The sequence below is a fragment of the Hyaena hyaena genome, unplaced genomic scaffold (genome assembly GCF_003009895.1).
Source record: "Hyaena hyaena isolate Hyena2069 unplaced genomic scaffold, ASM300989v1 scaffold_126, whole genome shotgun sequence".
NCBI lineage: Eukaryota > Metazoa > Chordata > Mammalia > Carnivora > Hyaenidae > Hyaena > Hyaena hyaena.
The window spans coordinates 3363815-3379396 of NW_024080759.1; the positions used below are offsets into that span (position 1 = coordinate 3363815).

Here is a 15582-nt window from a genome sequence, read left to right on the forward strand (position 1 = left end):
CAAAGATGCTGATAATAATGTAACCAAGGAATCTGGTGACTTGTATTTAAAATAAACTGTTTTCAGAATTTTTTAAATGTTTATTTCTGATCTAGAGAGAGAGACAGAGTGCAAGCAGGGGAAGGGCAGAGAGAGAAAGAGAGAGAGAAAGAGAGAGAGAGATGCAGAATCTGAGTCATCAGAGCCTGAGGCAGGACTCAAACCCACAAGCCGTGAGATTGTGACCTGAGCCGAAGTCAGAGGCTTAACCGACTGAGCCACCCAGGCACCCGACATAACCTATTTGAAATAAATTCTGTAAAAGAAAAAAAGGACTTTGCAATTTACAAAAAATATCTGTTTATCTCTCTGTATGAACTTTTACATTGCCTCGATTGTCACCAACACATTTAAAGATTCTGAGCGAGGAAGCCGACAATGAGAGTTTATGTCCCATTTAATTGGAAGTTGGATTTGTGATAAAGAAGAGGTATAAATATTTTGCTTACCAGTTCCGGCTGAAAGACTGATGTTGATTTATGCAGCCATTTTAGCCCTTTGTTTCTGTTATCACAAGGGTGCAGCCTCAGGGCCCCGGTATCAGGGACAGGAGCTAAGCACCACTCTTCATGCTTAATAAGTCTTAGCCAGGTATAATTAAATTGTTGAAGCTGTCAGGAGATGAATAAAGAAAAGGTCACTTTCAGCAGCAAACACAGGTAGGGTTTGCTGTTTGTTAAACAATTTTGTTAGCAATGGTTAAGGATATAGGCACTTTGATCAAATGTTTGATCAAATCCTGGTATTGCCACTTTCAGTTCTCATAGTATGGGCATATTATTACCATATCTCATTTCATTTTTGTCATTTTTAGGTTGGATAGCAATAGTGTATATCTCTGAGAGCTGAGGTGATGACTATTAAGTGTCTATTTAGAACACAGTAAGTCCCCAATAAATGTGAGTTGCAATAATAAAAATTATTTAGTATAGATAGTACATATGTGTAAATGGAGGTCATTTCAGGTAACTCTGAATTGCAGATAACTCTGGTGCTTGAAGGTCACTTCAGGTAACTCTGAATCCCAGATAACCTATAGCCATTAGGGCTACAAGGAGGTCCAAGTCACAGTCCGAAATTACTTTGGTGGACATGATTATGCTTCTTTAAGAGTATCTAGATTACTGGACTCCTAGAGGCTTTGTAGGAAAGGTTCAACATCTTTCTTAAGGGTGAAAAATGTTTCTAGTGTACAAGATGTTACAAATCTTTCTCTGCTGATAGCAGAAAGACTCATCAGGCTCTGCTCTGTTAACACCCCCTAGTTCATTAGAACTACTCTTGCAGAAGTCCAGTTTTGGAGAATTGTCGGTGTCTAAAATAACTACTGATTCAGGTAATGAAACCATATTTTCGATTTTTGTAAGTATTTTCTCCAGTTATTTACAACCTAGTACTATCTGCCTGGTCAACTTACTCTATGGCTCTGGCTCTGTGAGACATTTGTTGTTTTACACCAATATAAACAAAAAATGGACTTCTGGTAGAATCTATCTAAATGTCTTTATCTAGTGAATCATTTGTACCGTAACTGAGGTTTAAGTTAGAGTATCATGTTTGTCATTGGGTTAGACTTCACCAGTCAAAGGGGATGTTCTGGACCAACATCAGCATCACCTGGGAGCTACTTGGAACTGCTGAATCTCAGTCCCACTATGAACCTATTGAATCAGAACCTGTATTGTAACAAACTTTTCAGGTGATTTCTGTGCACATTAAAATTTGAGATGCATAGTCTCGTTTCACAGTAGTATGTGGCTACAAAGAGAAGCTAGATATTGCCTTTAAAAGGGCCATCTCAACTGGTTGTAAAGTTAATAGTTAATGAAAAGTTAATCGGGGACTTTTTAGGTAAGGTGAAGGATAGAGCTGGGTGGTCCAATCCTAGAAATTTATTCCTTTCGAGCTTTTTTTGGATGAATGTTATTAACTGGCTTGGTATAAAGTTTAGTTAATTCTGCCCAAAATAAGTTAACTTCCTCCAAGTTTCCCTTCCTTGCTATTATTCAAACAAACTATAAGAAGCAGAAGCTAAAAATGAGTAACAAGACAAAAAGGGAGATGGGTGTTTTTGGAAAGTAAGGGGCTGCATATTCATATTTTCAACTCCTAAAATCCCCTTGAGAGACTCAGTGGTTATCCAGACTACAATATGGGTTTTCAGATAAAATACTGGTTAATCAGGTATGGAAAATCACTAAAATGGCAAGTCTTGAAGGATTGAGTTAAATAATATTTTGCTTTCATATAATTTGAACTCCTTGTGGTTTTATGATTTATGACTTTATTTCCTCTTTGAATGGTTAATATGTAAGTTGTATATTTCCAATGATTTTTGACACATTTCTCTTCCCTCTACCTCACTTCTTTCGTAATTAAAAGAGAGTTCCTTTAGCTTCAAGTTGATAATCCTTAGCTGAATTATAGCAACGCAGATGACAAAAATGCCTTTCTTCTAGCTTTGAATTAAGAGGAGAGAGGAAATGTGCTAAAAAATATAAGCAATATCTCTTAGTCAAAGCAAACAAGTAAGACTGGGGAAGCCTACATTGTCATCACAAAAAAAATTTCTTCACCAAAGAGTGATCTAGAACTTTAGGAAGCTGAGTTGTACTCATGTATTGATGTTCCTATGAGTTTTATTTGGCACTCAAACCAATAATATTCCCACAAAATGAGGATGCGTAGGAACACACGTTGAAGAGGAGACCCCGTCACTCAGAGCTCACCTCCAGCACTGCAGAGTCCTTGCCCTGTTCTCCTGGGCCCCCCTGCCTCCCCTAACTGTTGAGTTCTGAGTTTGTCAGAGATTTGTTGAAGGGGTTTCCATCATGGATCATGGATTATGTAATTTGCATTACTCCCTTATATGTACGAGAATGGGGAAAAGGGGGCTGAATCAGAATAAAATTTCTCCTTTAGATTATTTGAAAAAATGTTCTTCCTTTATTTCCTTTCTTATTTTATCTTTACATGTAACTTTTTTATTTTTCATGCTTTGTGTGTCCATTATGATAATAGTGAACATGTGTGGAGCACTAAGTGTTAAAAATTGTGTTACATGCTTCATCTGTATCACATAATTTGATCCTTAGACCTGCTCGGTCTACTTACCTAAAGGTTAAAGGATTTGCAAAGTTAACACACTTTTGAAAGCAATGGAGGCAGCATTGGATCCCTGGTGGGTTAACTTCAGTACCCACACTTTTACTCCCTTGCTCACTATCTGTACATTTAGTGGCGAGTCCTCTATCACCAACCTTATGATTATGTAGAAATTTATAAATTAATTATTGTTTGTACAGGCAAAAATAAATTTCTCAAGTGAGTGGTAAATGTACCATACCTTGCACTTATCAACTACACCTGGGCTGTCTATTAACTGCACTGTGATGAGAGAGGAACATCCCCCGCCCACCCTCCCAGCCCAGGTACCTTGCTGCTTCCATCACAGTCTTCCAAAGTGGTTGTGGTGTTTTCAATGGAAATGCATTTGCCCAAGGCCACATTAATAAGCTAGGAAGCAAAATATAAAATATGCATTAAGAAAGAAAAAAATATTTTAAAGTAGAACAAGACATTCAGAAAACACAGATGATAAAACTATAATAAGGTTAAAAGATAGTTAAGTTGATAGCCTAGCATACTTAGCACTCTACGATTTTATTGGTTGCTATCTCTAACAGAGACATAATGTAATCTTGCTAAAGTACAGCTTCAATCTGTCAATTTAGGCCTATGATTCAGCCACAGAGCGAACAAACAGAAGCTTTTAATTAACCCTTGCCTGGAATGCTGAATAGGGAATGAGCAAAAGGTAGCACGAGAAGTAGTTATTTTCTTGTCTCAAGTTTTTCTGATGCATACATTAAAAGTCGATGCACATACTTGCAATTTAATCAAACCAACATTTATGGGCTCGGTTCCCTGGCTGACCCCTCCAAGCTATTTCATTCCTAACACACTGAATCATAGATAAATTGAGTCCTTCAAAGAACAGCAGATTCCAGCTGATTCCCTGTCAGAATCTTCCTAATGACTCAGGCAAACTACAATTCATTATAGGGAAGTCATGAAAGCTAGTACAGAGCCTAGCTTAAAGGCACTCTCTAGCAGGACCCCCCCACCCCCAGGTTTTTAATGGGTTTACGGGGTCAAATATGGAGGCAGCTTTCTATAAGTCACCATTTAATGCAGAAAAATGTTGATTCCCTTGCTCTCTTTGACATCTTGGCCAAGGCTAACGAGATGGTGAGTTAATAGTGCAATTTAGACTTCTTAGATTTCCCGAAGAGCTGTGTCGAGTCACATCTACACTCAGGAAAGCCTTCTGAGCTGGAAGTGGGGGGAAGTTTGTTGGCAGGGACACTTTTTGTGCCCCCTCCTATTCCGTTGTGCCTAACACAGAGCTCTAACTCTGGGGTGCTTTATGATGCAACTGTCTAGCTTAGAGTTGCAAGCCTTCCTAACAGCATGCTCAATAGTTGGTCCTCTCTTTTACATGCATAGCTTAGATTGCAAGAAAGTAAAGCAAAATTCAGGGAACACAAAATGCAGAAAACAAAACAAAACCTTTTAGCAAATGGGAAAATTGGTAATTCTGGTAAGCAAGGGACCAGTATTGTAAGGACCAGGAGAAAAACTTGGGCATGGGTAAGCCAGAGAGTTGAAATTGCCGTCTTTCACATAAAGGTGGGCAACTCTAGACCCTCAGTAGAATGGTGTTCTGGGGAAAACCATTTACCCAGTGGCACAGGGAGACAAACAGGAAAGCTAGATTTTCTCTTGGAAATCTGAAACTTACATTGACCTTCATTTGGGTTTGAAGTGCAAGTTTAACTACTTGCATTGGATAGGAACTTTGACAGACATAAAAATAGTGTCAGGGTGGTTACTTCTAAGGTGGCTGGCATGGAAAACAACTCCAGAAAGACAGAATGTCCATCAGAAATCTTCAAAGAAAGCTCTATTCACAATTTAAAGTGACAAATATGGGAAGAGACAATCCACCACTAGTCAATGGAACAGTCAGGACACAGAGAAGGAATCAACTTCAGAGAAGAGATTTAACAGAAATGCATTGAAGTAGGATAATCCTAGAGATTATAGAGGGGAAATGCACTCCAGTTGTTCTCTGGATTTTAACCGAGATAAATATAAACTTCTGTATTTGTGGGTTACTCAGAAAGAACACATCTTCCCACGTGTTTGGAAAACTCTGGCTTTACTACAGCTGAACAGGTTGTACTTCTCCAGAACCTTGCAGAACCTCCAGTACGTTAATGTTTAGTTGTCTGCTATAAGAGGGAATGCAGTGTGTTTGCCAAATATATTTGGCCCTGGGATCTTATTTCTGGCAGCACAATTAACATTGCCCAGAGCGGTGTATGGGAACCCTGGGTTTCACTAATTACTTTGTATTTATTTTGTACAGTCCCTTCTGCCAAGCATGGAAAATCATTGGATGGAAGGAGAAAATTTTTCTTTCCCTTACTTACCACTCCTCCAAGTTTTCTGAAGCTTTGTTTCCCTTCCTCCCTATCAGAGATTTTTGGAGAAACTGCTTTTCTTCACATAGAAATGATCTATGAAGTGCTAAGGAGTTGTTATTCTTTATTGACTTCTGAATGGTTTTAAAAATTGACTTGTATTCAGGGACACGTGGGTGGTTCAACAGGTTGACTGAGTCAATGTCTGACTCTTGATTTTGGCTCGGGTCATGATCCCAGGGTTGTGGGATCGAGCCCCACCTCCGGCTCCATGCTGAGCATGGATCCTACTTGAGATTCTCTCTCTCTCTCTCTCTCTCTCTCTCTCTCTCTCTCTCTCTCCCCCCACTCTGCCTGTCTTCTGCTCATGCTCCTTCTCTGTCTCTCTCAAAATAAATACATAAACTTTTTTTTTAATGTTTTATTTATTTCTAGGAGAGAGAGAGAGACAGCGTGAGCAGGGGAGGGTCAGAGAGAGAGCAGGAGTCACAGACTGAAACAGGCTCCAGGCTCTGAGCTGGCAGTCAGCAGAGAGCCAGACGCGGGGCTCGAACCCACGAACCACTAGATCATGACCTAAGCGAAAGTCAGATGCTTAACCGACTAAGCCACCCAGGCGCCCCAATAAATACATAAACTTAAAAAATTATACTTATGTTTTTATTGTAAACCATTTCAATCTTTTTTTTTTAACCAGGCAGTATATAAACTTTTCAATTTTTTTTCAAAATTTATCCGTTTTGAATTACCTCATTTCCAATTTAGGAGGTGGAGTTACCCACAGTTTATCACAGAATTTGCTAACCATTAGGCTATAACTTGTTTACTAAGCGTTTAAACCAATATAAATACACATTATTAGTGAGGTTCTTTTATTCATTAAATATTTTTGGTTCAATAAGATATGATAGGTTCTTATGAAAAAGAAAAGAAAACAAACAAACGAACAAAAACCTTTTTCACTGGATTTAAATTCCTAAGTGTATACCCTGAAGGAAGGGAAAAGATGGAGCAAATGACAAAAAGTTGTAAGTTTTTTGAGACTTTCCAAGACTATCCATCGAAAATAATGGTTAACTTAGTCTTAGTCTGAAATGCCTATTGAAAGGTTATCTGTCTATCTATCTATCTATCTATCTATCTATCTATCTATCTATCTATCTATCTATCTAAATGGTAATAATGCTCCCTCCTGGTGGCTTCAGAAAGGAGCAAATGACATCTTGATTATAATTAGTTTAAGGAAGACAACAAACAGAATTCAAAAATATAATTTAAAAATATTTTGCGCATTTTAATATATTATAGCTCAGGGATCAGCAGGCTATTATAAAAGAACTCTTCAAAAATTTCATGGGACCTCTTAGACACATTAGCCTCACAGAGGAGGCAAAAGATAGTTTTTTAGTTCCCTCTGGTGGTTAAAGTTCGGTAATGCTCTTGCTGAGATTCTGTGTTAGGACAGGGTATGGTGAGAATTTCTCTTTTCTTCACTCAGGAGTTGAAATAGAAAAAAAGTTTATTTTACAGACACATTGTTTGAACAGTGTATAAATTCATGGTGTTCTTCCTAATGAGTTACCTAGAAAAAAGTATCAGGTTGAACCACCTGAAATAGCTGCTATTCTATCTTGACCTACAAAGATGTTAATTTTATACTACATAATGTTACAAACAGGTCACTTTTACTAACTTGTCAATTGAATTTTCAAGTTTCCTCTTTTTCATACTCTCCCAGGATCTCCCCTACATTGTCAGGGAGAATAGCTCTGCTATCTCCTTGCCATCAGGAAATTTCCTAGGCAGAGAGTGATTCGTTTGAATAATTCAGTTTCTAGGGAGAATTGAAAAAATATGGCCTAAAATAACAGGCTTACTGATGGTCAAGTCTGAGAGCCTCTTGCATGAAGAAAAAGAAAACTCTGAAAGAAAATAAAATAATACTAAGAATATTTAGAAATAAAAATTAAATGAGAAAACAGTAATGCAGATTAAAATATGCATGACTGGGAAGAGCTCTAGGTCAAGTCTTGACTAATCACCTCTAAACCCATTTTATGATAAATATCCTCACGTTTTGCCATTCTCTTGAAATTAAGCCTCTCTCCTAGAATGGGTTTGAAATAGCTTTTGTCCTGTTTCTCTACTTTCTTGCTTTAGTTCTTAGGTTTTGTACTCTGTCCAACCTGTCTAGCTCACTTTCTTCCCTTTCGGTACGTTACGTTGTGCCCTGGAATTTTTTCTGTCATTGTCTGACAGTTTGTTTTGATTTTCAATTCCTGTTTGAAATCTGTGAAAACCTAATTAAATCATGTCATCCCATTGCTTGACCCTAGTTCAATAACTTCCTATTACATTCAGGAGAGAGAAGAAAGAAAAAGAAAGAAGGAAAAGAAAGAAAGAAAGAAAGAAAGAAAGAGAGACAGAAAGAGAGACAGAAAGAAAGAAAGAAGNAGACAGAAAGAGAAGAAAGAAGAAAGAAAGAAAGAAAGAAAGAAAGAAAGAAAGAAAGAAAGAAAGAAAGAGAGAGAAAGGAGAAAGAAAAAGAGAGGAGAAGAAGAAGAAAGGAAGGAAGGACAGGAGGGAGGGAGGGAGGGAGGAAGATGAGAAAAAAGAGAAGAAAGGGGGAGAGAGAGAAAGAGAGGAAAAAGAGAAAGAAACAAGAAAAAGAGAGGGAAAGGGAAAAGAAAATCCTTACTCTCTCAACATTCATCTTCTTTCTGGCTCTTGAATGCCTTTACCATCATCTATCCAAGAGTTTTTGTACAAGGGGCATCCTCTGCTTAGGGGTCCCTTCTGTAGAGCTTGGCTGACACGTGTCTTTGAGGCCTAGCCTTCAATATCTCCTCAGAGTTGAATACTCTAGCTTAGAAGGATTCATCACTAGGGACTAAGCCATCCTATTTTTTGTTTAAGCCTTCCGTGTTTGTATATGGTTTCCCCTACTCGATATTAAGCTCCTCAAATAGGGATCAAATCTACTTTATACATATTTACCCTATAATTCATTTCTGAAATACTGTGTGGTTTACTGATATCCAGTAGGTATTTGCTGAATTAATCAATGAATGTGGCTGCCTAAAAGAGTCCCTTAAGTTCACCTATATTTAATCCTTAACCATACTGTGTCTCATCTGCACTCATACTAGATATTGATTTATAGTGTAATCCTTCATTCTTTTCCACACGTTTTCAAGAGTTTTTAAATTTAGTATTTATGGAGTCAGAATTTAACCTGCTGCTTGAACTTACCACACCATTAGCCCTCACAATGGGAGCCTTCAAATCAGGAAAAACATTCTCCAAATACCATTTGAAACTTTTGCATTTTAGTTTCTTTCGAAGTTCCCGTTGTTCGGTGAGGTTTCCAACATCTAACCCTTGGTCTATGAGGTGGTCCCCATGGCCATAGAATAGCTCCTTGTACTCGTCAAGCCAGACCTCAGCAACCCGCACCAAGTTCCTCTCTACTGTCTTCATCCGGTCCTTGGGGAAGGAGTATGGATTGTCATTTCTGAATATGTGGCCCACTCGGGAACAGGGAATGATCTCAATTTCACCACCACACATCCATACCTGTAACAGTCCGATAGGAAGCATCAGTCATCACATGACTGCCCACAAGTCATGGGCAATTAACAATGACAAGGAAACACCTAGTGACCACCCCCATTCCCCCAGTTTGAAGTAGTACTGTCAACTTCTAAAATCTTTGTCAATAGTTTTGAATTAAGCTCAACAGGTTTATTTAGCTTTGTACATTGCTGTGGAGCATTCTAGGATTAGTGAAATATATATTGTTTGCTTCCCTACCCTGCAGTGTACATCTTTTTTTTTAATAAAGAAATTCTCAGAGTCCCAACTGTATAAAATATATGATATGAATTCCTGTTTTGATTAGATTGGAGTAAAAAGTGTACATTTCCTTTTTTTTTTTTTCCCCTTCAGTTTTTTCTTCTCACATCTTGGGATGATCCATATCACTTAATGGATCACAACTTGAAAATGAGCTCAAAGTAATACCCCTTTTACTATATACACCCCACTCCCTAAGAAAGCAGTTGCCGTTTGGATTCTCTTCACTCTGGCTACTGCTAAGGCTTTCTTAGGTGCTGATTAGTGACCACAGATATCCAGAACTGTCTGAGATGTCCAAGGTTGCTGCAACATCACCTGTTGATGGCTTGCTTTAAAGGCACTTTTGTACTTCTGTCACTTGCACTAAGGTGACCCATTACTGGTTGCTTTTGTTACTTCTGATATACTAGAAAAATGTTCCTGGAGAAAGTTTGTATGAAATATGAACCCTACAGCATTTACATGGAATGGCAGACAACTATTTCCCCTATGTTCAGATGTAGAAACAGTGTTATAAAATGTTAGGGAACTCTAATAAATTTCATGGGAGCAATTGATTCTTCCAAATTCAATCTGGGATATAAAAACATTAATTGAGAGGCCCTAAGATTTCTGTGAAATTTCCTTCCAGAGGTGGTCCCATAGCTAATTATGTTAGTAAAATGAAACCAAATGATAAACTCTTATAGGAAGAATTTGAGGACCATTTGGTAATACCTTGAATGAGAGCTCCATATTTTCTCCTCCCCAGACATCAAGCCCAGGGTCATATGTTCCAAGTTCGAAAAAGTAATTTTTATCAATGGAAAATAGTCCACCTGCCATGACGGGACACCTACAAAAAGAAATGTTTGGTTTTTTAAAACTTGTGTGTCATGGGAATTCAACTTTTAGAGTGGGTCCCCTGTGCAGTTGTGATGCAGTTAAGAGACATTTCAAAATAGCCATCAAGGGTGGGGAGGTCTTGGAAAGGAGTCACAAATAGCATTGAAATAATCAGTTCCATGGTTCATGGTGGCAGAGCTTGATTAGGGTCAGAGCAAAGATGGTGCTTGGGAGTATTATTCTTTATAGTCTTTACTCTCTGACACAAACTCTCCAGATATGTTATTCTTAACAATGTTTATTTAGTGCATACATATATATATATAACCTCAGACTTTACAAAAATCCTGCAACTATGTACCATTAAGAAAGTACAACACAGAAAAAGTTAGAAATGTTCCCAAAGTCACAGGTTAGTATGATATACATCTGGGGTTCAATTTCGGTGGTCTGGTTTGATGCTGTGATCTCTCACTCACACTGTCTCAACTGTAGACAGACTTTACTGACAGCTTGTTATGTGGCAAACTCTTTTTAAAGCACGTTATATAATCAGATTTAATTCTCAGATAATGGAGGTAGCTATTTCTCTTAGTCTTAATGCAGAACTGAGGAAACAGATTCAAAAAGGTTAAGTAACTTTTTAAAGCTCATGCCGTCAGTCAATAGTACCGTCGCAATTTGAATCCAAAGAGCCTGACTTCAGGGCCTTTACTACTTTCATGGGGGATAGAAACTACGCTTGAATCAGCAGTAATCATTTCCCATGGTGGTTACCATTGGGCCAGCAGAAAGAGGTTTGTGTGGAGAGCTTACCTTGTGTTTAGGGCATACGGCAATCTCAAGGGTAAGCTAATTCCTACCCCACACTTACTTCCCTTCCCCGTAGACACATATTCTGTCTGAATGATAAATGTCCTTTCCAGTCTATTGAGAATGCATTCTCTTCCTAACATTATGTTGGGTATAATCTGAACTCAATCACTACACTGACCCTCAAACTGGGAGTCTGAAAAAGGCAAAGAGGTTCTTTAGGTGTGGGATCAGAGCAAGAGTGTTATATTCAGGCAGATATGGGTTTGAATACCATTTTTTTCTTTTACAGGCTGTATATCCCTGGGAAAATTAAGTATTTTAAGGCTCCGTGTCCTCATCTCTATAATGGCAATCGTATCACCTTTCCTAGGGTTATAGAGATGATGAAATGCAGAGTGCTCAAGAAATGATAGTACCCCTACTTGACTTGCTAGGAATGTCAATTCTGAAAGCATGGCCCCTAGCAGAGGATAAAGGGTAACTTCTGAGGAATAATGCTCCAACGCACAGTGTGGGCTGGGCTTTCTGGTTGTACTTGTCCTCTTTCCAACTGGGAAGCCTTTGGGACTTCTGCCCTCTGCCCGAGGCTGGCTGCCTGCAGTTCTAGATTCCTGGGAACGTGTTTAGAAGCCTTCACTTTGCCTTTAGGTCTAAGCTGTGTTCTTCAATCCAGCTTCTCTAGCAATAAAGCCCCAATTTTAATTCATATCTGCCTTCTGTGTTTATTTCTCAATTCATTTACAGAACATGGTACCCCTCCCACAGAAGCAGTAGGGTTAGACTCCAAAAGGTAATCCTAATAGTAGTTATTATTACAATAATATTTGTATTACTATTATTTGCTTTTCTAATTTTTACTCATGTTGGCTTTAATATTGCGTGTGTTTTTACAGCATTTACACAGCATATTCAACTAGTTTATGCTTCTTAGCTTATAAGTTCCAAGGAGCAGGAATAGTGTTAGTGAATTTCTTTGGATTCAGGGCTGAATAGGGTGTAATTGGCCATTTAAAAAACGAGTTTTGGTAGCGGGGAACTAATTTCTTAGGAAAATTTTGCTTTTGATCATCTATTGGCTAAAACCATAAGTCTTGATGGTCTATAGAATGGCAGGAAATACTTGTTTTGTGGAATTGCTCCCTATGCCTTTATAAAAAGATACATGATTGCTTCCTAATCTTAAATCACATAAACTTACCGTATTACATCAGTTTCTTTAATTCTGTTTTTTGCAACAACATCTGGAGGAATTGTTCTCCAACCAAAGTTCATGGGCCACACAAAGATGCCTCTCTGAAAGTTGTCCACTGTCATGTAACTAAGCCAGGAAAAAAATAGAAGTGCTGCCTGAGTTCATACACATATACTTAATCAACCTGACACCATGTTTTGTTCAATGAATGAAGCAAGTGCTTACACAAATGATTTGAGATTATCATAAACTTTTTATAACATTTCAAGAAGAATTTTAAGTACAACTTGCATTAGTGGCTAACTAGCTGGATTGCCTATTTTGAACTTACACTTTTCTTTTAATAATGTACTGGATATTTCTGAAGGAAAGAATAATTTAGGAGCATATATATATTTTCCACAAAAAGATGAATGAGTCTTGAGGAAGATAAATATTTTGTGGCACAGCTGAATAGACAGATGAAAGAACTGGACAATGAGTATTAGGAATTATTGGTATTGAGAGTTAATCATTTTGATGATCAAGTAAACAATTGGATTGACATTCTCTGATCCCAAGATATCTATTATGTGTTTCCACTGATTTAAATGGATGAACTGTGTATTTCTTAGATTTGTAAAAGTGTGCAGGTTAGGAATATGTCCAATGGGGCGCCTGGGTGGTTCAGTCGGTTAAGCATCTGACTTCGGCTCAGGTCATGATCTCACGGTTCGTAGGTTCGAGCCCCACATCAGGCTCTGTGCTGACAGCTAGCTCAGAGCCTGGAGCCTGCTTCAGATTTTGTATCTCCCTCCCCTCTGACCTTCCCTTGCTCACGCTGTCTCTCTCTCTCTCAGAAATAAATAAAAAACATTAAAAAAAATATATGACCAGTATTTTCTGCTGCTGCTAGTTAAAGAGTCACTTATGAGTATCTTGTGGAATATGACAATATTACCTCATATCTTTATCATTGATGACTTCGATTACTGGACAGGCTACTTTCTTTCTACTTAAACAAACTCTTTCCAGAAGAGGTTCCAACCAACCAACGTTACATTCGATGTGAGAATCTAAGAATGTCAACACATCACCTAGAGAGTCAGAAAAAAAAAATCATTTGAAAATGCGATATACTGAATGTGTGTTTGTCATGTTCAAAGGTCTTGGGGATTGCTCCAGAAAAGTGATTGTAAAGGCAGCATATTGTAAAGGCAGAAATTCTCACTGAATTCTTGGTCCCTATATTTTCATTCTACAATGAAATAAAAGAAATTTTGTTTCTGGAAGTCCTAGGGGGCAAGCATCATTTTTGTTTGCAAAAAAATTGATAAGCCACTTCGAATGGGTAGCCAAGACTTTGAAGGGAATCTTTGGTATTAAAAAAGTGGCTGCTTTGTTTCTTCTAAGGAGGGTGAGTCCCATTACCCTGGGGTGGGGGTGGGGGGTGTGGAAAACAGAGCTTTATTTTTCAGAAGACCAGGCAGAGTTTGATATTCCAAGGTTGGCCTTAAGAGTGATGAAGAGGAAAAATCATTTTGTATAATAGGGGTACAAACAAATAAAAGGGGAGGAATCGGCAAGGCTAGAAGATAGTGTGAAAGGGTTGCAAGGGTGGGGGGAAGAATAGGGAATAGTTTAATGGGTATAGAGTTTTAATTTTATAAGATGAAAAACATTCTAGAGATGGGCCGTACAATGGTGTGAATATACTTCAGAGCACTGGACTGTGCACTGAAGAGATACAATGGTAAATTTTATGTTACCTGTATTTTACCACAATAAAAACATAAAAGAGTTGGAGGAGAAATAAAAAAAGAAAAAAGAAACCTGGATGCTAAAAAATATTTATTAAAAATTCTTTTTTTCTCTATTAGTTGTGTGAAGTAGCACTTTCTTCTCAATAAAATTCTAAGTACATCTACATTGTTCCAAATGATTTATACAAGTGGATTGTGTGTATGTGTGTGTGTGTGGTTGTGTGTGTAAGATTAATAATAACTTGAGGAATCTGAACTATGACCAAAATCCTCTGTGTCCTTTCAAGCCCAGCCATAGGAAATTACAGAGGCTTCCCTCGAAGGCCAGGCCTCATGGTGGGAGGCCGCCCTTTCACACCAGACACAGTCTGCAGCCAGTGCACCCCTGCCACCGAAGGGAGTTGCAGTCAAGAGTTCAGGACCTCCTTCCCACTCAGTGGATGTGCTCTTAGTAAAGCTGTGTTCCTAGCCCATATTCCTCCATTTTCCTCCATTCCGAGGACTCCTTCAGGCCAGAAACTCAGCCTCACTATGTGGGAGGTAGGTAGATCTCCAGCCCATTTTCTTCCACTCTGACTCAGCATTCATTACTTTCCCACCCCTAACCCTCTTGTTTCTCTCACCCTAGCCCCCAGGGCCATAAAACAGGAGGAGTCTTTTGTTCTGGGTTCCCTTAGGCGGTGAGATGATCCTCACATCTGCTGACTCCACCAGTCTATTTCTCTACAGGGAAAAATGGAACACTGAGGGAGTCATCACTTTTCTTCTGCTTCAATTCTTACTCATATCATTGGAGGAAAAGATTAAAGACTTGAGTGTTACTTTCATTTTGACTTGTTTGAACTGACCACTCTGACACCTGAGTGCTTCCCCTTAGCTCTTGACTAACCAGTAATAACAGCAATATTTTCAACTAAGTGTTTTTTCTATGCCAGACATGGTTCTAAGCTTTCTACATAGTTGTCTTGTTTAAGCCATACAACAGCCCTGAGTATAAGTCTAATTTTTATTCCCATTTAAGAAATGAGATATAGGTCTAAGTTTTATTCCCTTTGAAGAGAAACAAAGAACTTAAAGTTTTTTAAGTTTGCACAGCTAAGTGGCAACCTGATATTAGAAAATAGTTTATTCCATTGCCTGTGTGCCCAAGAAAAGAAAGGAAAAAAATGGCCAGAAAGAGGAAAAGCTATTAGAGTGTGAAGGCTTAAAGCAAAGGCAGAAAACAATAGCAGGCGAAGAACAAGGTGAAATTCGATATCTGGATGATAGATCATTACCCACTAAAAACTGTAACAAACCTCTTAATTGATGGCTTGATACCTTATTAATTAACTGATCAACAATGGGATTTTTGAAAGAAGGTAAAGAAATTGACCTTAGCCAAAGTGTTGGTGAGGAATGTTCTTGAGAAGTCTCTTTAGGCAGAACTGGGCTGTGCTAGACCAAAGTCCCTACCCCTGCTCATCTTCAACTTTTGGGAGACAGCGGTTACAACTCCTGATCATGCTAGGGGCATCCCATTTTCAGATTTTATGGCTCTTTTGATAATGAAAGGTCATTATCTCCTAAGGGTGACCTCTTGCACAGTCTGCCCCCTGTGTGTGAAGGTTCACAGGGGCGA

At 38.5% G+C, this 15582-nt stretch overlaps 1 protein-coding gene across 1 annotated transcript in view; it reads right to left on the bottom strand.

Moving 5' to 3' along the window:
* Positions 1-15582, bottom strand: part of GALNT5 (polypeptide N-acetylgalactosaminyltransferase 5) — a 43767-nt gene that overhangs the window by 4020 nt on the left and 24165 nt on the right. The window contains exons 4-9 of the mRNA XM_039237512.1: positions 13160-13295; positions 12226-12345; positions 10104-10221; positions 8781-9104; positions 3475-3555; positions 489-650 (exon numbers count right to left, since the gene is read on the bottom strand). Coding sequence (XP_039093443.1) covers positions 489-650; positions 3475-3555; positions 8781-9104; positions 10104-10221; positions 12226-12345; positions 13160-13295 — 941 coding nt within the window. The remainder of the gene's footprint in view (positions 1-488; positions 651-3474; positions 3556-8780; positions 9105-10103; positions 10222-12225; positions 12346-13159; positions 13296-15582) is intronic.